Source organism: Dunckerocampus dactyliophorus, chromosome 20 (assembly GCF_027744805.1).
Source record: "Dunckerocampus dactyliophorus isolate RoL2022-P2 chromosome 20, RoL_Ddac_1.1, whole genome shotgun sequence".
NCBI classification, from domain to species: domain Eukaryota; kingdom Metazoa; phylum Chordata; class Actinopteri; order Syngnathiformes; family Syngnathidae; genus Dunckerocampus; species Dunckerocampus dactyliophorus.
The window spans coordinates 1,761,202-1,778,134 of NC_072838.1; the positions used below are offsets into that span (position 1 = coordinate 1,761,202).

A 16,933-nucleotide genomic window follows, 5' to 3' on the forward strand; every position below is an offset into this window, starting at 1 on the left:
ACAGAAGACACCTGCAGAGGTACCGGCGGGCTGAGACCATTTGTGACTTGACCACATTCAGGATGTCCTGCCTGACAAACAGGAAGCAAATGTTGCCGTCACAACCTTCAAGGGTGGGTCCGAAGGTAAAAATGATTGGAACGGCCACAGTACAGTACAGAAGTACAGTAGAACCCGCTCCAGTGTGTCAAAGAGCCGTCTGAGTCAAACAAGTCATGAAGTCGTGCTTCCAAAAAGCGCTCGCTTAAGTCAACGGCAATACATACATGATCACGCACAAATGCATGAAAAATACTTTCATTCATGTCGACAGGTGTTGTAGAATTCTTCACTTCCTCTAGGCCTGGGCGACAAGCCCAAAATGTACAGTATAGTGGTCGAGGATTTATCGTGTATCTATCGTTATCGAGGTAAAACTGCCCGAATAATCGTGATATTGATTTGAGGCCCTCACGTCCTCATTATCACCAAGCAGCATGCCACAAAATAACTACAGTCTGGTTACACAGCTTTCAAATGTGCACACAATGACTTCCTGTTCAGTGCAAAATAATCTTCAAAATAAAAGCAAGGCAGTATTATCCTGGATTCTACACCCATTTCTTTTAAGATTTTTGGCCACGTAAAGAAGGATTTGTGCATGTGGGAAAGCTTTATTGATCCGAGTGTAGTTTTTCACCACGACGAGCAGGACGGACTGCATGTGCTACAAAGCCTTGTGCGGTGCAAACTCCACCAAAGCAGCAGCCAAAAGCGGAAGCCGTCCTGATTAGGGAAAAAAAAAAAAAGGGTGATGACAGCAATGATCAAGTGTGAGAGGGGTCCGTTAACGAGGCCTTTTCATCTTCTTCAGCTCACGCAATCACCATGCCCATGAAGAGGAAAGTGAAGACCCGCCCCTTCCCTTTCCTTGATGCATTTCAGGCATCTTTCCACTCAACATTGTCTGAAACCAAGAAGTTCTACTGCAGCTGCTCGTGCTCCAACACAGGAAGTGACACGTGAACTTGTTCCCTTCTTTTGAGCAGCTTCCAAGACCTTCTACAAGATTCCTTCTTTAATCTGTGGGAGTTTGTGGCCCTGTGTGAGGTTAAAGGTCACTGGTGTTGGCTCGTTAGTGCTCCACACCAAACTCATCCAAGATGGCTTTACCAACCTCACTCTTGCCAAATTGAACAATTTACAATTTGGAGATTCTTGTGCTCACACCTGCAGGGTCCTAAACTTTTTCCACAGGGGCCACGTTCACATTTGTTGCTTTGTGTTATTAGTTATTTGTAGGGGTGTCATGATACATCCAGTCCACAAGATGAGATACACGAGATTGGGTCTGCGAGACAAAACAACATTTTAACATTATTTTTCTGAAAAGTAAAATGAAAAAAATCGTAAAAATATATGACAACATATTGCAATGTACTCATTTAATTTCTACTTCGTGTACACTCTTCTGCACTGAGTGTAAGCCAGCGGCCCTGCCTCCACCCATTCAGACAAAGACACTGTATGACTGACAAAAAGGCTCACTCCATTCATACCACTGAGAGAAATTTAGAGTAACTAAGTGACAAAATGTGATGACGTCATATAAATTTAATCATTAAAAATAATCGTCAGAAACTAACTGTCAAAATATGATTGATGACTTGACACATCAGATGACATCATTTTTTTAAACTGTGAGTAGAGAGGTCTTAGAGGGCTGCGGAAGGGGAGGGGGGTGTGGGCGAGATTCTTGGGGGCTGATGTGTGTGTGTGTGTGTGTGTGTGTGTGTGTGACTCTTGAGTGTGTGGGTGTGTGCGGTATATATTATGAATAAGGTGGGCCTCGACTTCCCACGGGAGAAGACAATGTGCTTGTGGTTTTAAAAAACATATCTGATGGGGGTGTTTTTTAGGAAACTATAATCAATAGCGGGGGCCTCATGGCTCCCGTGTCAATAGCAGGGGCCCATGGTTCACATGAGATCATTTTAATACTCGCGCCATTTTTGTGGGAGACACCTCTCACTGGCTGTGGAGGGAAGGGGAGGGGGTATGTGGGGGCATTCTGGGTTTAGTGTATGGAGTCTCTCAAGCAGAAAGAATGGTGGGGGTCTCATGTTTCCTGGGGAACAGGATCTGCTTGGGGCGATGAAGAAACATATCTGATGGGGGGTGTTTTTTAGCTAACTATGATCATTAGGTTGGGCCCCGTGGTTCACATGAGATCATTTTAATACTCGCGCCATTTTTGTAGTAGATGGGGATTTCCTGGGCGTGATCTGTGGGGGTCTCTCAAGCAAAAAGAAAGAATGGTGGGGTGCTGTCTCGGGTGTGTGAAATATATAATATCAATAGGGTGTCTCGTTTTCCCACGGGAGAAGACAATGTGCTTGTAGTTTTAAAAAACATATCTGATGGGGGTGTTTTTTAGGTAACTATAATCAATAGCGGGGGCCTCATGGCTCCCGTGTCAATAGCGGGGGCCCATGGTTCACATGAGATCATTTTAATACCATTTTTATAGTAGATGGGGGTTTCTTTGGACTGATCCGTGGGGGTCTTTTTTAGCTAGCTCTAATCAATACTAGGGGCCTCATGGTTTGTATAAAAAAGACAATGTGATTGAGGCTTTAAAAAACATATCTGGCACTTAAACATTCCTCCCCTATTGTATAAAATGGTATAAAAGGCAAGTGTCGACGGTAGGTTTCCAGATCACTCGCAAAAACCAGCGAACAACGTCAAGACAGAGAGTTTGAACACAGAGCTTGGAGACGACTACAAGACATCGGACATTGACATGGGCTGTTGCATGTACGTAAGTTTCATATTGTATATAATTTATCTAGGGTGTTTAGCCTGAAAGGTAAATTTTTTTTTTCTACTTACAGGAGAGCTGCATCTTCACCAATTGAAGGTACGTTTTCAAATCATGTAGCTGAAAGAAATTTCTTTTAGAGGTTTATGTTTCTCAGGGTGCGTGTGTGTGCGTGCCTGTGTGCGTGCGTGCCTGTGTGCGTGCGTGCCTGTGTGCCTGTCTGCGTGTGTGTGTGTGTGTGTGTGTGTGTGTGTGTGTGTGCGCATGTCTCTCTACCTCTGAGAGAGAGAGAGAGAGAGAGAGAGAGAGAGCAAGGATGTTGATTATATAATATATATTGGGGAAAATAAAATAAATTGAGTATGTTTGATTTCCAGTGATCGATCTGACTTCACCGCCACCAGTGGCCCTAGTGTCACCGGTCCAAAACCCAATGCAGGGATTTAATGTGGACTTTATAACGCCTCAAAACCAGGCACAAGGTAAACAATCGTGTGTAGGTTTAGTTTAATACAGGATGATGTCGGGAATTAGCTCTTTATGTTTTGTGTAAATGCTGATGACTAACAAGATCCTCTCTGACACAGGATTTGCAGAGGGCGATCGCTCTACGATAGACGGGGGAGTTTGGGGACAGACTTCGGGATTCGTGGAAAACACTTTAACACCGCCGGTCCAAAACCCACTGCATTTTATTGTGGGGTTTACAAGTCCAAACTCAAGTCACGGTAAGTTAAACAAATGTGTGTCGGTTTTAATGAATTCATATTTATGTCAACAATTATCTCTGTATGTACTGTGTAAATGTTGATGAATAACAGAGTCTGCTCTGTTATAGGGATTGCGCCACTGACCCCCTCAACGCTGGATGTGACAGAGGGAGAAAACGACACAGAATTCGAGGAAAACACAGCAGAGTCCGATGTGGGACAAGAAACGGGACAGGAGGAGACATCTGACGCTGGAGTCTACAACCAGGAAAGATTTCATTATTTTCCAGATAGTGAAAGTGAATATGTTGACATGCAAGCTCTAAATCAGAGGGATATAGTCTCAGACAATGATGGAATTGAAACAGTGGATTTCAACACCTCTGTGCTAATTGTCGAACAAGTGTTCAGAAGATACATGTATGATATAGCATGTTTAAATCGCCGCATGATTGAGAATATATATAATCAACTTAGACAGAACGTTAGACGCAGGCATTCTGTCAATTCATATTCAGCTAACGCTAGACGTGCCACTCGTGAACAAAGAACACTGCCACAAAGAGTCCATCGCAGGTTGCAATTTGAAGACTAATTTTTGATCGGGTGATAAAGACAAATGGCTGAACCAGATCACAACAATTCCCCTGAAATTAGAGAGCATCTCCTCCACTTGATCTCTGAGATAAACCGAGAAAGATCCGAAGGCGGGGCTAATCAGGGTTCTCCCCGAAACAGTCCAATTCTACCTCAGCATGATTCACCTGAAAGAGGGGGAGAAGTTTTTCTTCCATCCCCTGATGAGCTAATTTCCTTACTCCAAATGTACAGATACCCCTCCCCTGTTCCGCATAGCAGTGCGGAATCAGATCACAACAATTCGCCTGAAATTAGAGAGCATCTTCTCCAGTTGATCTCAGAGATCAACTGTCAAAGATCTGAAGGCCGGGCTAATCAGCCTTCTCCCCAAAATAGCCCAATTCAGGCTCGGCATGATTCACCTGAAAGAGGGGGAGAAGTTTTTCTTCCATCCCCTGATGAGCTAATTTCCTTACTCCAAATGTACAGATACCCCTCCCCCGTTCCTTCGCCCGTATCGCAAAGCAATGTTGACTCAGGACCTTGGTCTCCATCAGACAGTCAGTGTTGTGATGCACTCAACAGTCAAATAGATGACCCGTGGTCTCCATCAGACAGTCAGTGTTGTGATGCACTCAACAGTCAAATAGATGACCCGTGGTCTCCATCAGACAGTCAGTGTTGTGATGCACTCAACATTCTGGAAAGAGGCCATCAGGTGGGGGGTGGGGGCGAGGGTGAACAGACAGAGAGCGTCATCAATCAGAGTAATGAGGGTCAATCCACATCTATGGGGATAAACAACACAAATAGTGCGGCTGTTAATGTTCCAGCACCTTGCACTAGTGATGACATGCATGTCACAAACCGTGAAAGATTTAATAATGTTGAGATTCGCTCTTTCCTTCGCTTTCCACCACCATCTGCAATTCCCAATTTTCGTGAATTTTATTTGAATGTCACAAATGGTTTTCGCGATAGGATTTCAAGCATGATTCACAGAGCTGATGTCCAACCAAATGACGTTATCCAAGTTAATCTGCGTGCTGATCGTTTGCAAGACGATGTCTCAATGAGCGTGCGTTATGGAGAGGGGACAGTGTCACAATTACAGGAACTTTTAGACAGATTAGTCCAGAGTAATATGTCTGTTTTCACCGATGGATCGCTTGAGCTAATTGTCAATTTTGTGAAGGCTCCGCGGGGAGGGGGTAAGAGACGAATTGAATCATGTCTTGCGAGCGAAATTGTGAAGAAAAAAGCACGACATTTATTTGTACTCCCCAATCCCGATCAAACATGTTTTGCTGTAAATCTGGCATTACTGACAAATCCGAAGTTGACGATGATGGAAGCCATAAAGGCAGGCTGGGACATCCATACCAGAGCAGGTCTGACTGCTGATACAATGGTCACATTCGATGATGTTGTCAAATTTGAGGAGCTGTTAGCGTGTAAAATTGTTATCTTTTACCAAACGTCTGACAGAGAAAAAAACAACAACCTGGTTACATTTCAAACAGGAACACCCGAACGAGACACAATACGCTATCTGCTTTTACACAATAATCATTTTTACGGGATAAATAATATTAAGGGATTTCTAGGTGTGAAGTTTTTCTGTAAACATTGTCACACAGGGTATCAGTGTCAATATAAGCATTTCTGTGAAAAAAGCTGCAACATCTGTTGCACAGATTGTAAACAGGGTCCAATTCAAAAAACCTACTGTGCTGATTGCAATCGATTCTGTACAAATAGACAATGCTACGAACGACATCGCGAGAAGAAATGGCATCCGAAAATCAAAAAGATGGCCAGCATGTGTCAGAGCAATAAAACATGTCCTAGATGTAAATCATTGTACTACACATCTATCAGAGATCCTAAAGAGCATACTTGTGCTATCAAGATGTGCACAATTTGTAAACAACCTAAAACAACATTGTCGTCTCGTAACAATGAGTTAGAGCAGACATCAGCTAATAACTCTATGATTGAAAGCGGCGAAGATAAACATGTCTGTTACATGCGTACAAAACCAATCAAATCTGAAAAAGAAATACATGAAAAAAAGATTGTATTTTTTGATTTTGAGACTTCTCAAACCACTGGAACCCATCTTCCGGTGCTTGTGGTGGCTCAGTCACTTAATGGTGAGCGCCGTGTCTGGAAGGGGCATTCATGCGCTTTAAAATTTCTTCTCCATTTCCGACAGAAAAAACATAAACAGACAACTTTCATTTCCCATTTTGGCAAAGGTTTTGATCATCATATCATCTTGAATGCTTATGTAACTCAAGGTTTGTCACCGTCTGTGATAGCACAAGGGAGTAAAATAATCCTGATCCTGGATAATGACTTTCAACTTAAATTTATTGACTCGTTCTCATTTATTCCTATCCCACTCAGAGACTTTTCCAAGGCGTTGGGATGTAAGACACAGCTTAAAAAAGGCTACTTCCCACACAGATTTACCGATCTTTCAAAAAATGGCTATAGAGGAAGCTATCCACCGGCCGAGATGTACTCACCTGACGAAATGAGTCCAAAACAAAGAGAGGATTTCCTTAACTGGTATCAGACTGTCAAAGATCAAGAGTTTGACTATGATGCAGAGTTAGTATCTTACTGTGAAAACGATGTTGAAATCTTAGCCGAGGGTGCAAGCAATTTCCGTAATGAATTCATAAAAACAACCGACTGTGATCCTTTTGACAGTGTGACCATTGCTTCAGCAGCTTTGAATGTCTTTCAAACAAAATTTTTAAAACCCAATACAATCGCGATTCCCTGTCCTAACAATTACAAAACAAACAGCAAGGCTTTCTCACATGCGTCTATACAGTGGCTTGAGTATGAGGCCTTCTCACGGGGGATTTCAATAAGACATGCTTTGAACGGAGGTGAAGTTAAATTTGGGCGTTATTCAGTTGATGGATATGGAGAGTTAAATGGAGGGAAAGTTGTCTTTGAATTTCTAGGCTGTTATTTTCATGGCTGTCCAAAGTGTTATATGGGAAGTGATGTTTCTCCATTGTCAAAGACTTGTTTTAGTGAGGTGTACTCTGAGACTTTGAAAAGGCTGGATCGATTACAAAACGATTACAAGGTGCAAACTGTGGTGATCAAGTGGGAACACGAATGGAGTGTACAGAAAAAAACAGACCCGAATGTTAAATCTTTCTTAGAGAGGTTTCAAGAACCAATTCCGTTAGATCCCAGAGCAGCCTTATATGGAGGCCGTACGGCTGCTATCCGTCTCCGCCATGTTGTCAGCCCAGGTGAGCGTGTAAATTACGTTGATTTCACATCGTTGTATCCGTTTGTAAATGCACATTTTCACTACCCATTAGGGCATCCGAAAATAATTCGAAAGGATTTTGACAGCATTGAAAATTACTTTGGATTAATACATGCTAAAGTTTACCCTCCACGTCAACTGTTTTTCCCTGTACTGCCTATTAGAAACGACAAAGGGAAATTAATTTTCACACTGTGTCGATTATGTGCACTCGTGAACAATCAAACTACTGACTGTACACACAATGATGAAGAACGGGCCCTCCAAGGGGTGTGGGTAACGATAGAAGTAATCGAGGCAGTGCGAAAGGGGTATTTTCTGGCTGAAATTTACGAAATATGGAACTTCGAAGAGAAATCAGATGTGCTGTTTAAAGACTATATCTACACTTTCCTTAAACAGAAGCAAGAGGCGTCGGGCTACCCTAGCGGAGTTGAAACTCTTCAGACTAAACAGGGTTACATCCGTGACTATAAAGAGAAGCAAGGTATCGATCTCGATCCGGAGAAAATTGTCTACAACCCCGCAAAAAGACAGATTGCCAAACTACTGCTAAATTCTCTCTGGGGAAAACTAGCACAAAGATCAAACCAGCTCTCAACCAGTCTGGTGAGCACACCGCAACGCTTTTTTGAATTTCTCTTTTCTAGCAAGTACGACATTTCACAGTTTCACTTCATAAATGACGATATTGCACTTGTTCAATGGCGCCATAATTCTAGGTGTGTCTTACCCCCAGGCGACGCAAATATTTTTCTAGCGGCGTTCACAACTTCTTATGCACGACTTGAACTTTACAAGCAATTAGATTTGCTCCAAGATCGTGTTCTGTACTGTGACACTGATTCTATCGTTTACACAAGCAGCCCCTCTGATCAATATAACCCTCCACTCGGTAATTATCTCGGAGATTTGACATCAGAATTAGATCATGGAGACTACATATGCAATTGGAGCGCTGCGGGTCCCAAATCGTATGCCTATCTCACACAACAGGGTAAGGTGACTTTACGTGCTAAAGGGATTACACAAAATTATGAAAACTGTAAAAAAATTAACTTTGACAGCCTCACAGATCTGGTAGAAGGATATCTCAGAGAGCCGGACAATCGGCGTGAAATCTCTACACATTACAATAAAATTACTCGCAATATGAAAGCCTTTGAACTCACTAATAAACAACGCATAATCAACTTCGCAGTTGTCTATGATAAAAGACGACTCCTTGCAGATGGAAAAACATTACCATTTGGTTATTAGTTCCAGGATGAAACGGCAGCAATTTCTGAAAAGGACTGTGTAGATTTATGACGGTTTGACCTGATGACTTTTCTACCCAGACCTTTTTAGAATTATATCATTGTTTTGTAATTCTATTCTGTTTTTTATATTTTTTATCATGTATTCTGTGTTTTTCTTGAAGATGTATTCTGTATTTTTAGTCATGATGTAATCTGTAGTAAATCATATATGCACATATGCTATATCAATAAACCCTTCTTCATTTGTTTGTGTTTACATCTTGATGTCTGTGAATAAAATCAGTGTTCTGGTTATTTAGGTTGCCAGTTTACAGAAACAGCAGATGCGTAACATGGAAGAAGTATATTTTGATCCTCGTTTCAAACTTCCATTCACAGCTCTCCTTGTAGGGGCAAGTGGAAGTGGGAAGTCGTTCTTTGTGAAACATGTACTCCAAAATATGAAGGATACTTTTTCCAGAGTTCCCGATCGAATCATCTGGAGCTATTCATCCTACCAACCCATGTATGATGAATTGGCTAGAGATGTAAAGATTAAATTTATTGAAGGAATCCCTGACTCTTTGACGGATGAAAATATTTTTCCATCAAATCAGCACAGTCTTTTAGTTGTCGATGATTGCATGGACGTTGGGGCGAATCATGATGAATTAATGAAGGCATTTACAATGTATAGACATCATCGAAAATTATCTGTAATCTTTCTAGTTCAAAACTTGTTTCATCAAGGAAAACATAGCAGAACTATTAGTTTAAACACTAATTATATGGTCCTTTTCAAATCGCCTCGTGATAAACTGCAGATTAGAATTCTGGCTCAGCAAATGTTCCCCGGACGAAGAGAATATTTTCTTCAGAGTTTTAATGACGCGACTAAAGACCCCTACTCATATTTAATCGTGGACTTAAGACCCGACTGTCCAGAACATTTCCGACTGAGAAGCGGCATACTTCCACACGAGTGGCCTGTAGTGTATCAGTATAAAAAGTGATTTAAACCATGTCAAAGCGGATTAAAAGAAACCTCCCCATTTTAAAAGCCCTGCTCAGTCTAAAACCAAAAGAGAGACAGGGCCTTCTAAGCCATGCATCGAAAGATCTCGTCCTGGCAGTCTGTGAGATAGCTTTGAATGTTTTGAAGGGGAACATCCCACTATCCTCCGAGCAGTACAGTAGGTTAAAAAAGCAGAAAAAAATCATCAAACTCTTTGCTAACCGTAAAACTGCCATAAAACATAAGCGTAAGGTGTTGACACAGTCCGGTGGTTTCCTTGGGGCGTTATTAGGAGCAGCAATCCCACTCCTAACCAGTTTGTTTACCGGTGGGAGATAGACACAGACCATCGTCATGGCGTCATTTAGTAAAATGTACATGATTTCCCCCCATCAACTAGAGACTTTAACCCAGAAGAAGACGCATGCAGAAAACATCAGCGAGAAAGCTCAGCATGTTTTGGAAGAGAAAATGGAACGTCTGTTAAAACAACCTGGACCGGCATACAGCAAGTCACTACATTATAACGATCTACTTGAAAAATATCTGGCCTTACTCAGAAAGGAGGAGAGTCGCAGTCGTGAAATACTTTTGAAACTACCTACTACACCCACAGAGAAAGGAGGTGAAGATGTAGGTGACTATGTCAAGGTTGAAGAGGAAGAACGTCCTGACAACATTGAAAAAGAGATTTTAGACAACATAGGATCACGCAATCGGAAAAATGCGGCATATATTCTACAGAAGCTTCGTAATTCAGACCTTCTAAGATGGAACCGTTCAGGCGAGATAATTGTGCAGGACAACCTCATTAAAGGGTCTCATATTTTTGATTTAATGAAAACTCTGACAAACCGTCGATTCCACGGACGGACCGTACCTCGCGGATGGGATACATTTTTAAAAACAATTTCTGAATTAAATATTCCAATCACAACTGTTATGAACACTCACGCACGCGAGCAATTACGACTTAAACCCTCCAATACCACGAGTGAACCTCGCCCTCAGATACGACGGAGTAAGAGAAAACGCGGGGGGAAAAAATCTGGGGCGGCATCACCGTTAGACAGAGATTATGACAGCCCGAATCTCGTTCATCAACTGTATACACCTACAGCGTCTGAATGGCGATTGTCTACACCGATCCCCTCCAACTGGTTAGATTTCACTCGATACAAATGAATTCATGCAGACTGTATGTTTTTTTTTACCAATAAAAATTTATTGGGAATTATACATCGGAGTAAGAGCATTTATTCAGAACAGATATAACACTCATTAAATAGTTTTAAAGAGCATGCTTTCTGATTACAGGTTTTAGCGGTCTTCACATGTGAAATACATTTAACATTTTTCTTGACAAACTTGGTGACAAGAGCATCATTCTTTTTTAAATTATCAGAATACAGCCTCATTACTTCTTGAAAAGAGAGTCCTTTAAAGCGTTGACAGAGGAAAAAAATAACATGGGCGCCACAAGTCGAAGAGTTGTCATCTTGTACTTGGAGTTTGTTGTAGCGTATTTCATGAGAATTTCTAGTGAGGAAAGTTATAAAACTTTCAGGATAAAATATAAAATCCGGTTCGTGGCCATAGCTGTCGAAGAAGCATGATTTGTCTTGTTCAGCTTCAATAATCATCCCCACCCAGTGTTCACCCTCACGGGTTTGGTCATGGGTGTTAACGACGAGATAGCACGGTCGTTTATCAATCTTAGTTGGCAGTAAATCACTAGGCCAAACCCCTCCAAACGTCTCGCCCAAGATCGGTCTCAGGATAGAATCTATTTGATGGTTGTTCATTTCTCCAGTTTTAGTAGTCGATCAGAACCTGACGCTTCGAGTTTATCTCTATGACACTGTCGTAACAAGCGTACACAATCAATGTCATAGTTCTCGGTAACGCCATTCTGAATCTTAAATCCAAACGGCATGTTCCATGTAGCGCAGGAGAGAGAGCTTCAGCGTCCATTTCATCGTCTCTTGACAGATTGAACAGAAACAGTGAGTAACCATTTTCAAAGTTTTCGCGGTCAATACTCAGGGGAGCGTCTCTGAGGTGTCTGTTTGTTCCCAGATAGAGATTGTAAAATTCGCGAACACTCTGATGTGTATTAAAGTTGGGTTGGTAAGGTTTCGCCGGGATAAAGCGTGAATTTACACTGAGAGAGAGGTATTCAAGATTTGCATGTTGGAACTTAAATGGGTTCAGCTCCCTTGCTCCGACAAATGCTCTGTGGTCGACAATTCCGACGACTATATATTTTGGAAGTCTACCCAGATACAAGTTGTCCTGTGAACATACACGTGACTGTGCTGGAATGCTAAAATTTTTAACAACAACACGACTTATCGGGTAAATTGCGTTGGATTTCATTAAAGCGGCTGAATGTCCTAGCATGACATCCGGCGAGACTTGCACCTTTTTCACAAAAATGCTAGCACTCAGAATGTTTAAATTGAACTCGTCAGCTGCAGCGGACATCAGTGTAAAAGCACTTTTAGCCTTTACAAGTTTCAATCGCACATCCACATTGTTTAGCAGGAGTCTTTCGGAAAAAAAAATGTCACTGTGCAGGGGACCAATTAACTCGAATGGTCGCGAACCACGAGTGAAGCTTGTACGCTTGATAAGGCCTTTGTTGGGGCCCCCAGGTGTCGTGTCAATTGAATCTAAATCATCGCCATCGTCTTTGTACCACAGACCTGCTGAAAACTGACTCTCCAATGTTTGTCGTGAAAAGTTGAGGAGGGTTTCAATAATAGATCTGTAAGGATGAGTTGCGGATGAAGAGCTAATGAGAACATCGTTCAGACTGACATCTACCTGTGAAAATATAGTATTTAGAGGGTACTGTATTATTCCACAGTTATCAGCATTTCCGAGATTAGTCCCATCGGCGTTTGTAATCTTGAGGCGTAAATAGAGTAGTGTTGAGTTTAGATCTAGATAGAAACTCCCGTTTCCAGGTATCAGGAAATCTAACACTTCTTGATCAGCAATAGAGTTCAAAGGATGGATCTCTACATAATTGGTCTGATCTATAGATAGCTGTGTCATCGGAGGAGCAAAGAGGTCGAGCTCTGATTTGGTGCACTCTGACGAGAGGTGATGTGTAAGAGACATGGTTAAAATATATCCCCTCCGCCTCGTTGACTTTTAACTTTCCGGTGTATTTTCGATGAGGTTTTACGTTTCTTTTTTGGTATAGCGTGTGATAATGCTGCTAGAGCTCTTTTTCCTCTTCCACGTGCTATTCGTAGTAGTCCCGATCCGTCCTGAGTTTCGTCACGTCGACGATTGGCAATATGGCTGGTTACAGCTCCAACAACATCAGATGCTATCCCTCTCACAGCAGATTTCAAATGCGGCCTGGCAATATTAGCTCCACGTTTAAGAAGAGGCAAGACGAATCTGAATGCCCTACTCAGCATAGAACCAAATCCCCTGCCGTAAAGAACCGGGGCACCAACAAATCCGTTGAGTGATCCGCCTCCAGCCTGATTCACATAATAATCCACAAATCTTTGCGAATTCATTCTGCGTTATTCTGTTGAATTCAGATCAAGATCTTTGATACCGGTCTAAAGTGTAGTTTGCAGATGGTCTTCCCGTATGTGAATCGAATCGGGGTATTTAAATCTGTTTTTAATTCAATCTGGATGTCCTGTATGCGCTGTTTATTGACAGGAACGTAGTGTAAGCGGTTGTAGGAGAAAGTGATCAGATCACCGTAAGATCCTTCCTTTTTAACAATTCTTAGAAGGGGAACAACATAGTCTCCGATATGTTGTGCTTCCACAATATTGGTATAGACGAAAAAATTATATTGACCGCCGTTAATATCGCAGGGATATTTACTCACGGGATTTCCTTCTGTTTTAATCCATTGACCGGGTTCAAAACCCAGCATGTAGGACAGCGGCGCTTCGAACTTGATAGAATATTTAGCACTCCCTAATATATAAATTCTTCTGTTTATAGAATTGTAATGAAAAATTAGATCAATGTTTACTGACTTAAATAAAGCATTTATCTCCCTCAGTATTAGATCAATGCTGTCATAATGTCCCCTAGGAATTTTCATATACATTGGAGGATTCGCTGGCTTCGAATGATCCAATAATTCATAACCATTCTCACCCCCACGTATATTATTCCATGTATGACAATACATAATTTCAGCTAAAGCGACCTCGTAAGCTCCATCCAGCTCTATAGGTTGTGACAATGTTGTCATATAGTTCGAGCTGGTATTGCTCGGGAAAATGTCATTACAGGCATTCGACGGTAGTGTCACGTAGAAAGACTCTCGTCCTGTCATTGTGCTGTTTCCTGGTCTTTCTTGTTTCTCTTCTTCCTGAGCTCAACGACCTCGTTAGCAGCTAGCCAAGAGTCGAACTGACGAGGCCACCCTTGCCACCGGACTAAAACCATCTTCTGACCATTTTTAATTTTCCGGTCTAAAATTTCTTCTATGCGGAAAAGAGTGTCAGAACCAATTATCACTTTCTGCAGTTCTGGTTCATAGAATGTCCCATTCAGAATTTCACCTCTTATATCCCTTAACTTATAAACAGGGGGGACTCTGGGGATACGTTCGTTCACTATAAAATATTCATCGCTGAATGACTGTTCATACATTTTATCAAATACTCCACGGTATTTTGAAATCCGTACAATGTCTCCTTCTTTGAATTTAAATACGGATGGTTTTGCGCTCAGAGATAGTGTCCCATATAAATTTTCAAACACTTGCGAGGTCTTGCTAGGGGTTACCTCCGCAGGTTTCATTTTTATTCCACTATGATAACTGTTGTTATAGCTATCGAGTAAATCTTGAATTACGTCTATATACCTACGAGTGTTTTTTGCAGTGAAGTACCGCCACATTTTTCCCTTCAACGTACGGTGAAATCTTTCCACCACTGATGCTTTCAGTTCACTTCCTGTTGCAAAGTGTTGAATGTTGTACTTCTTCATTAGTTTTTCAAAGAGTCGATTAAAAAATTCTTTCCCTGAATCCGTTTGAATTTTAGCCGGAATACCACTCTGGTCTAAAATTGAAGCAAAAGCCTTTGCAACTTCAAAGGCTGTCTTGTTTTTCAGTGGTCGTGCATAAGCTTTCTTGGAAAATACATCTATTACTGTAAGCAGGAATTTAAACCGATCATTGTCTTTAGACAGAGCACTCATATCACAAAGATCGGCTTGAAATTGATACAAAGGACGAGGAACAAAAACACGATTTCTAGCATAAGTTTTTCGTGCCGTTTTGTGTAAGGTATATGCATCCTGAGCTGACAACCAGTCTCGCACTTCATCCCCGCTAACTTTTTTTCCCGTCTGCTCTTCGACAGCCTTTTGAAGTCTTTCAACCCCACCATAAGATCCAGCTCTTGCAGGATCATAATATATACTCTTCAGCATGCGTTCTGTCTTCTTTGAAGCCATGTCTACTAGTGAACAGAAAAGATCATACGACAATGTTTTGACTTCGACTTTATTGATGACCACACATGATTAGTGATTACACAGTTAGTGATTACAATACATGTTTTATATTAAATTATTTTTTTTTTTCAAAATTGAAGCGTGTAAAGCATGTAATACATTTAGCAACTGATCAACATCAACTTTATCTCCATTCTTCAGTTTACACACCGCTACATCGACTACATAGGTATACAAGACGTGCATGAGACTAGAGTTGAGACTACACACAGAAATATTCCCGATAATGCCCCGTAATGTTGCTTCAAAACCATCGCTGTTTAAGTCTGACCCGAGATACACCAGATTCTCCCAGTGGTCTAAAGGACCCTTATCCCTTACAATGGCCATCACTCTTTCAAAACGCTCCAAGTCTTTTGTATCGACATCCCCGCTTGCCAGATATAACGATGCATCATTGATCCGATTAGCAATTGCATGTTTTAAAAGAAAACTGTCAACTGGTTTAGGGGGTGGTTTAAAATAATAATTTCCCATTTTGATGAATCAAGGATTCCAGAAACCGAGGAAACGCTGCAGCAGATCTTCCCTATCCGTGTCGTCTTCTATGTAGGCGCGCCTGATCTCTGCAACTTTCTCCAGAATGTTTTCTTCAGGCTTCAGATCGTAAAGAAAAGCCTCCGCTGCTCCTTCCACTCTAGCATCCAGTATGTCTAACCCAAGTAATTCCAGTGTATACTTGAGAGCTGGAAGAAATTCCCATGTCATCAGATTCTCTGTTAACAGTTTAAAGTTAGTGTTGAAATATCCAGGTTCTGGAGGATAGAGACAGGGATGCTGACGTTGAGAAGGGTGATCGACTTCACAGCCGTAACAGTCTTTTTTTATCTGCTCCTGCACCACCACTTGCACGGCACTAGCCACGCACGCCTTTACAGTGTCTAGAAATCCGCCACTCGCCGCTATCGGAGACTGAGGCGCGGGCGAGTCTGGAGGCGTCAGGACCGCTTTGTGTGCTCCTACGGAGTAGACTGGAGCAGGCGCTGCCTCTTCCCCGCTGTCATTATCCCCCCAGTATGGACAGTAGGATGGAGGTCCGCATGGTAGCTCGCCATGGCTCTGTCCATTGTCGAGGGATTGGGAAAAACAACCGACTGTATACATCGGTGAGCCTTCTGGCACCTCTCGCTCAGTCACCTTGGGTGGAGAACCGGAGCTGGCTATGGATCCTCCAGTGATCCGACCAGGGGTGAGCGCCATGTCCCCCTTCACCATGCACGCGTAGGGATCGGTCTGGTACTCTTGCGCTTCACACGTCGTGACAAGGGTCGAATCATTCTCATGATAGCGGTGGAAAAGTGGCCTATACATCTCAGCGTGTCCTGAAGATGTCTGAGAAATGTTTGACAGCCAGTTGAGAAGCTCTTCATCCCGGATTTCATAGCTGCTGCAGCTGGTGCTGCTGCTGCCGACGTTGTTTCCAGCAAGAGAGGTCAGAGCGTTGTCCGAGGAAAAATCAGCCATGATGAAGTAAAGTACTTTCTCTATTCCCACTTCTTCTGTATTTATATTTTAAAACGAGTGGGTGTGTCTGGTAGGCCGGTCTGAGAGGCGTGTCTTGTAGATGGAGGGCCTAGTGGGAGGCGGGTCTGGTAGGAGGGTTCTGGTGGGAGGGGTCAGAGAAGCAGGACTGGGAGGTCTGTGTAGAAGGCGGAGACCCGCATGCGTGATTACGCGGAATCAGTCTCCAATTCAGAAACATAGCCTCTCCCGGCCAATCCATCAGCCTCCAGTTCTCTGTCAAAAACGGGGTTCAGATTTATC

At 42.3% G+C, this 16,933-nt stretch overlaps 2 protein-coding genes across 3 annotated transcripts in view; one reads left to right on the plus strand and one right to left on the minus strand.

The window, feature by feature from the left end:
- The window catches only part of LOC129172844 (retinoic acid receptor RXR-beta-A), a 54,963-nt gene continuing 38,030 nt past the window's right edge, over positions 1 to 16,933 (minus strand). Inside the window, exons 14-15 of one of the 2 annotated variants that reach the window (XR_008567104.1) lie at positions 1,157 to 1,330; positions 2 to 1,080 (exon numbers count right to left, since the gene is read on the minus strand). The gene's annotated coding sequence lies outside the window, so the exon portion shown is untranslated. Of the gene's footprint in view, positions 1,331 to 16,933 lie in introns of both variants that reach the window. The other variant, XR_008567103.1, reaches the window with a different exon arrangement.
- LOC129172845 (uncharacterized) lies at positions 2,183 to 5,872 on the plus strand. Its single transcript, XM_054762954.1, has 5 exons — positions 2,183 to 2,799; positions 2,877 to 2,902; positions 3,181 to 3,285; positions 3,391 to 3,531; positions 3,642 to 5,872. The coding sequence occupies exons 1-5, from the start codon at positions 2,786 to 2,788 to the stop codon at positions 4,106 to 4,108; spliced, it is 753 nt and encodes a 250-aa protein (XP_054618929.1). The 5' UTR covers positions 2,183 to 2,785; the 3' UTR covers positions 4,109 to 5,872.

What these genes read in the sequence shown, in the direction of transcription:
- LOC129172845 (XM_054762954.1), top strand. An exon ending in TGCATCTTCACCAATTGAAG is followed by an intron (nt 2,903 to 3,180) that starts GTACGTTTTCAA and finishes TTTGATTTCCAG; the next exon opens with TGATCGATCTGACTTCACCG. An exon ending in GCCTCAAAACCAGGCACAAG is followed by an intron (nt 3,286 to 3,390) that starts GTAAACAATCGT and finishes TCTCTGACACAG; the next exon opens with GATTTGCAGAGGGCGATCGC.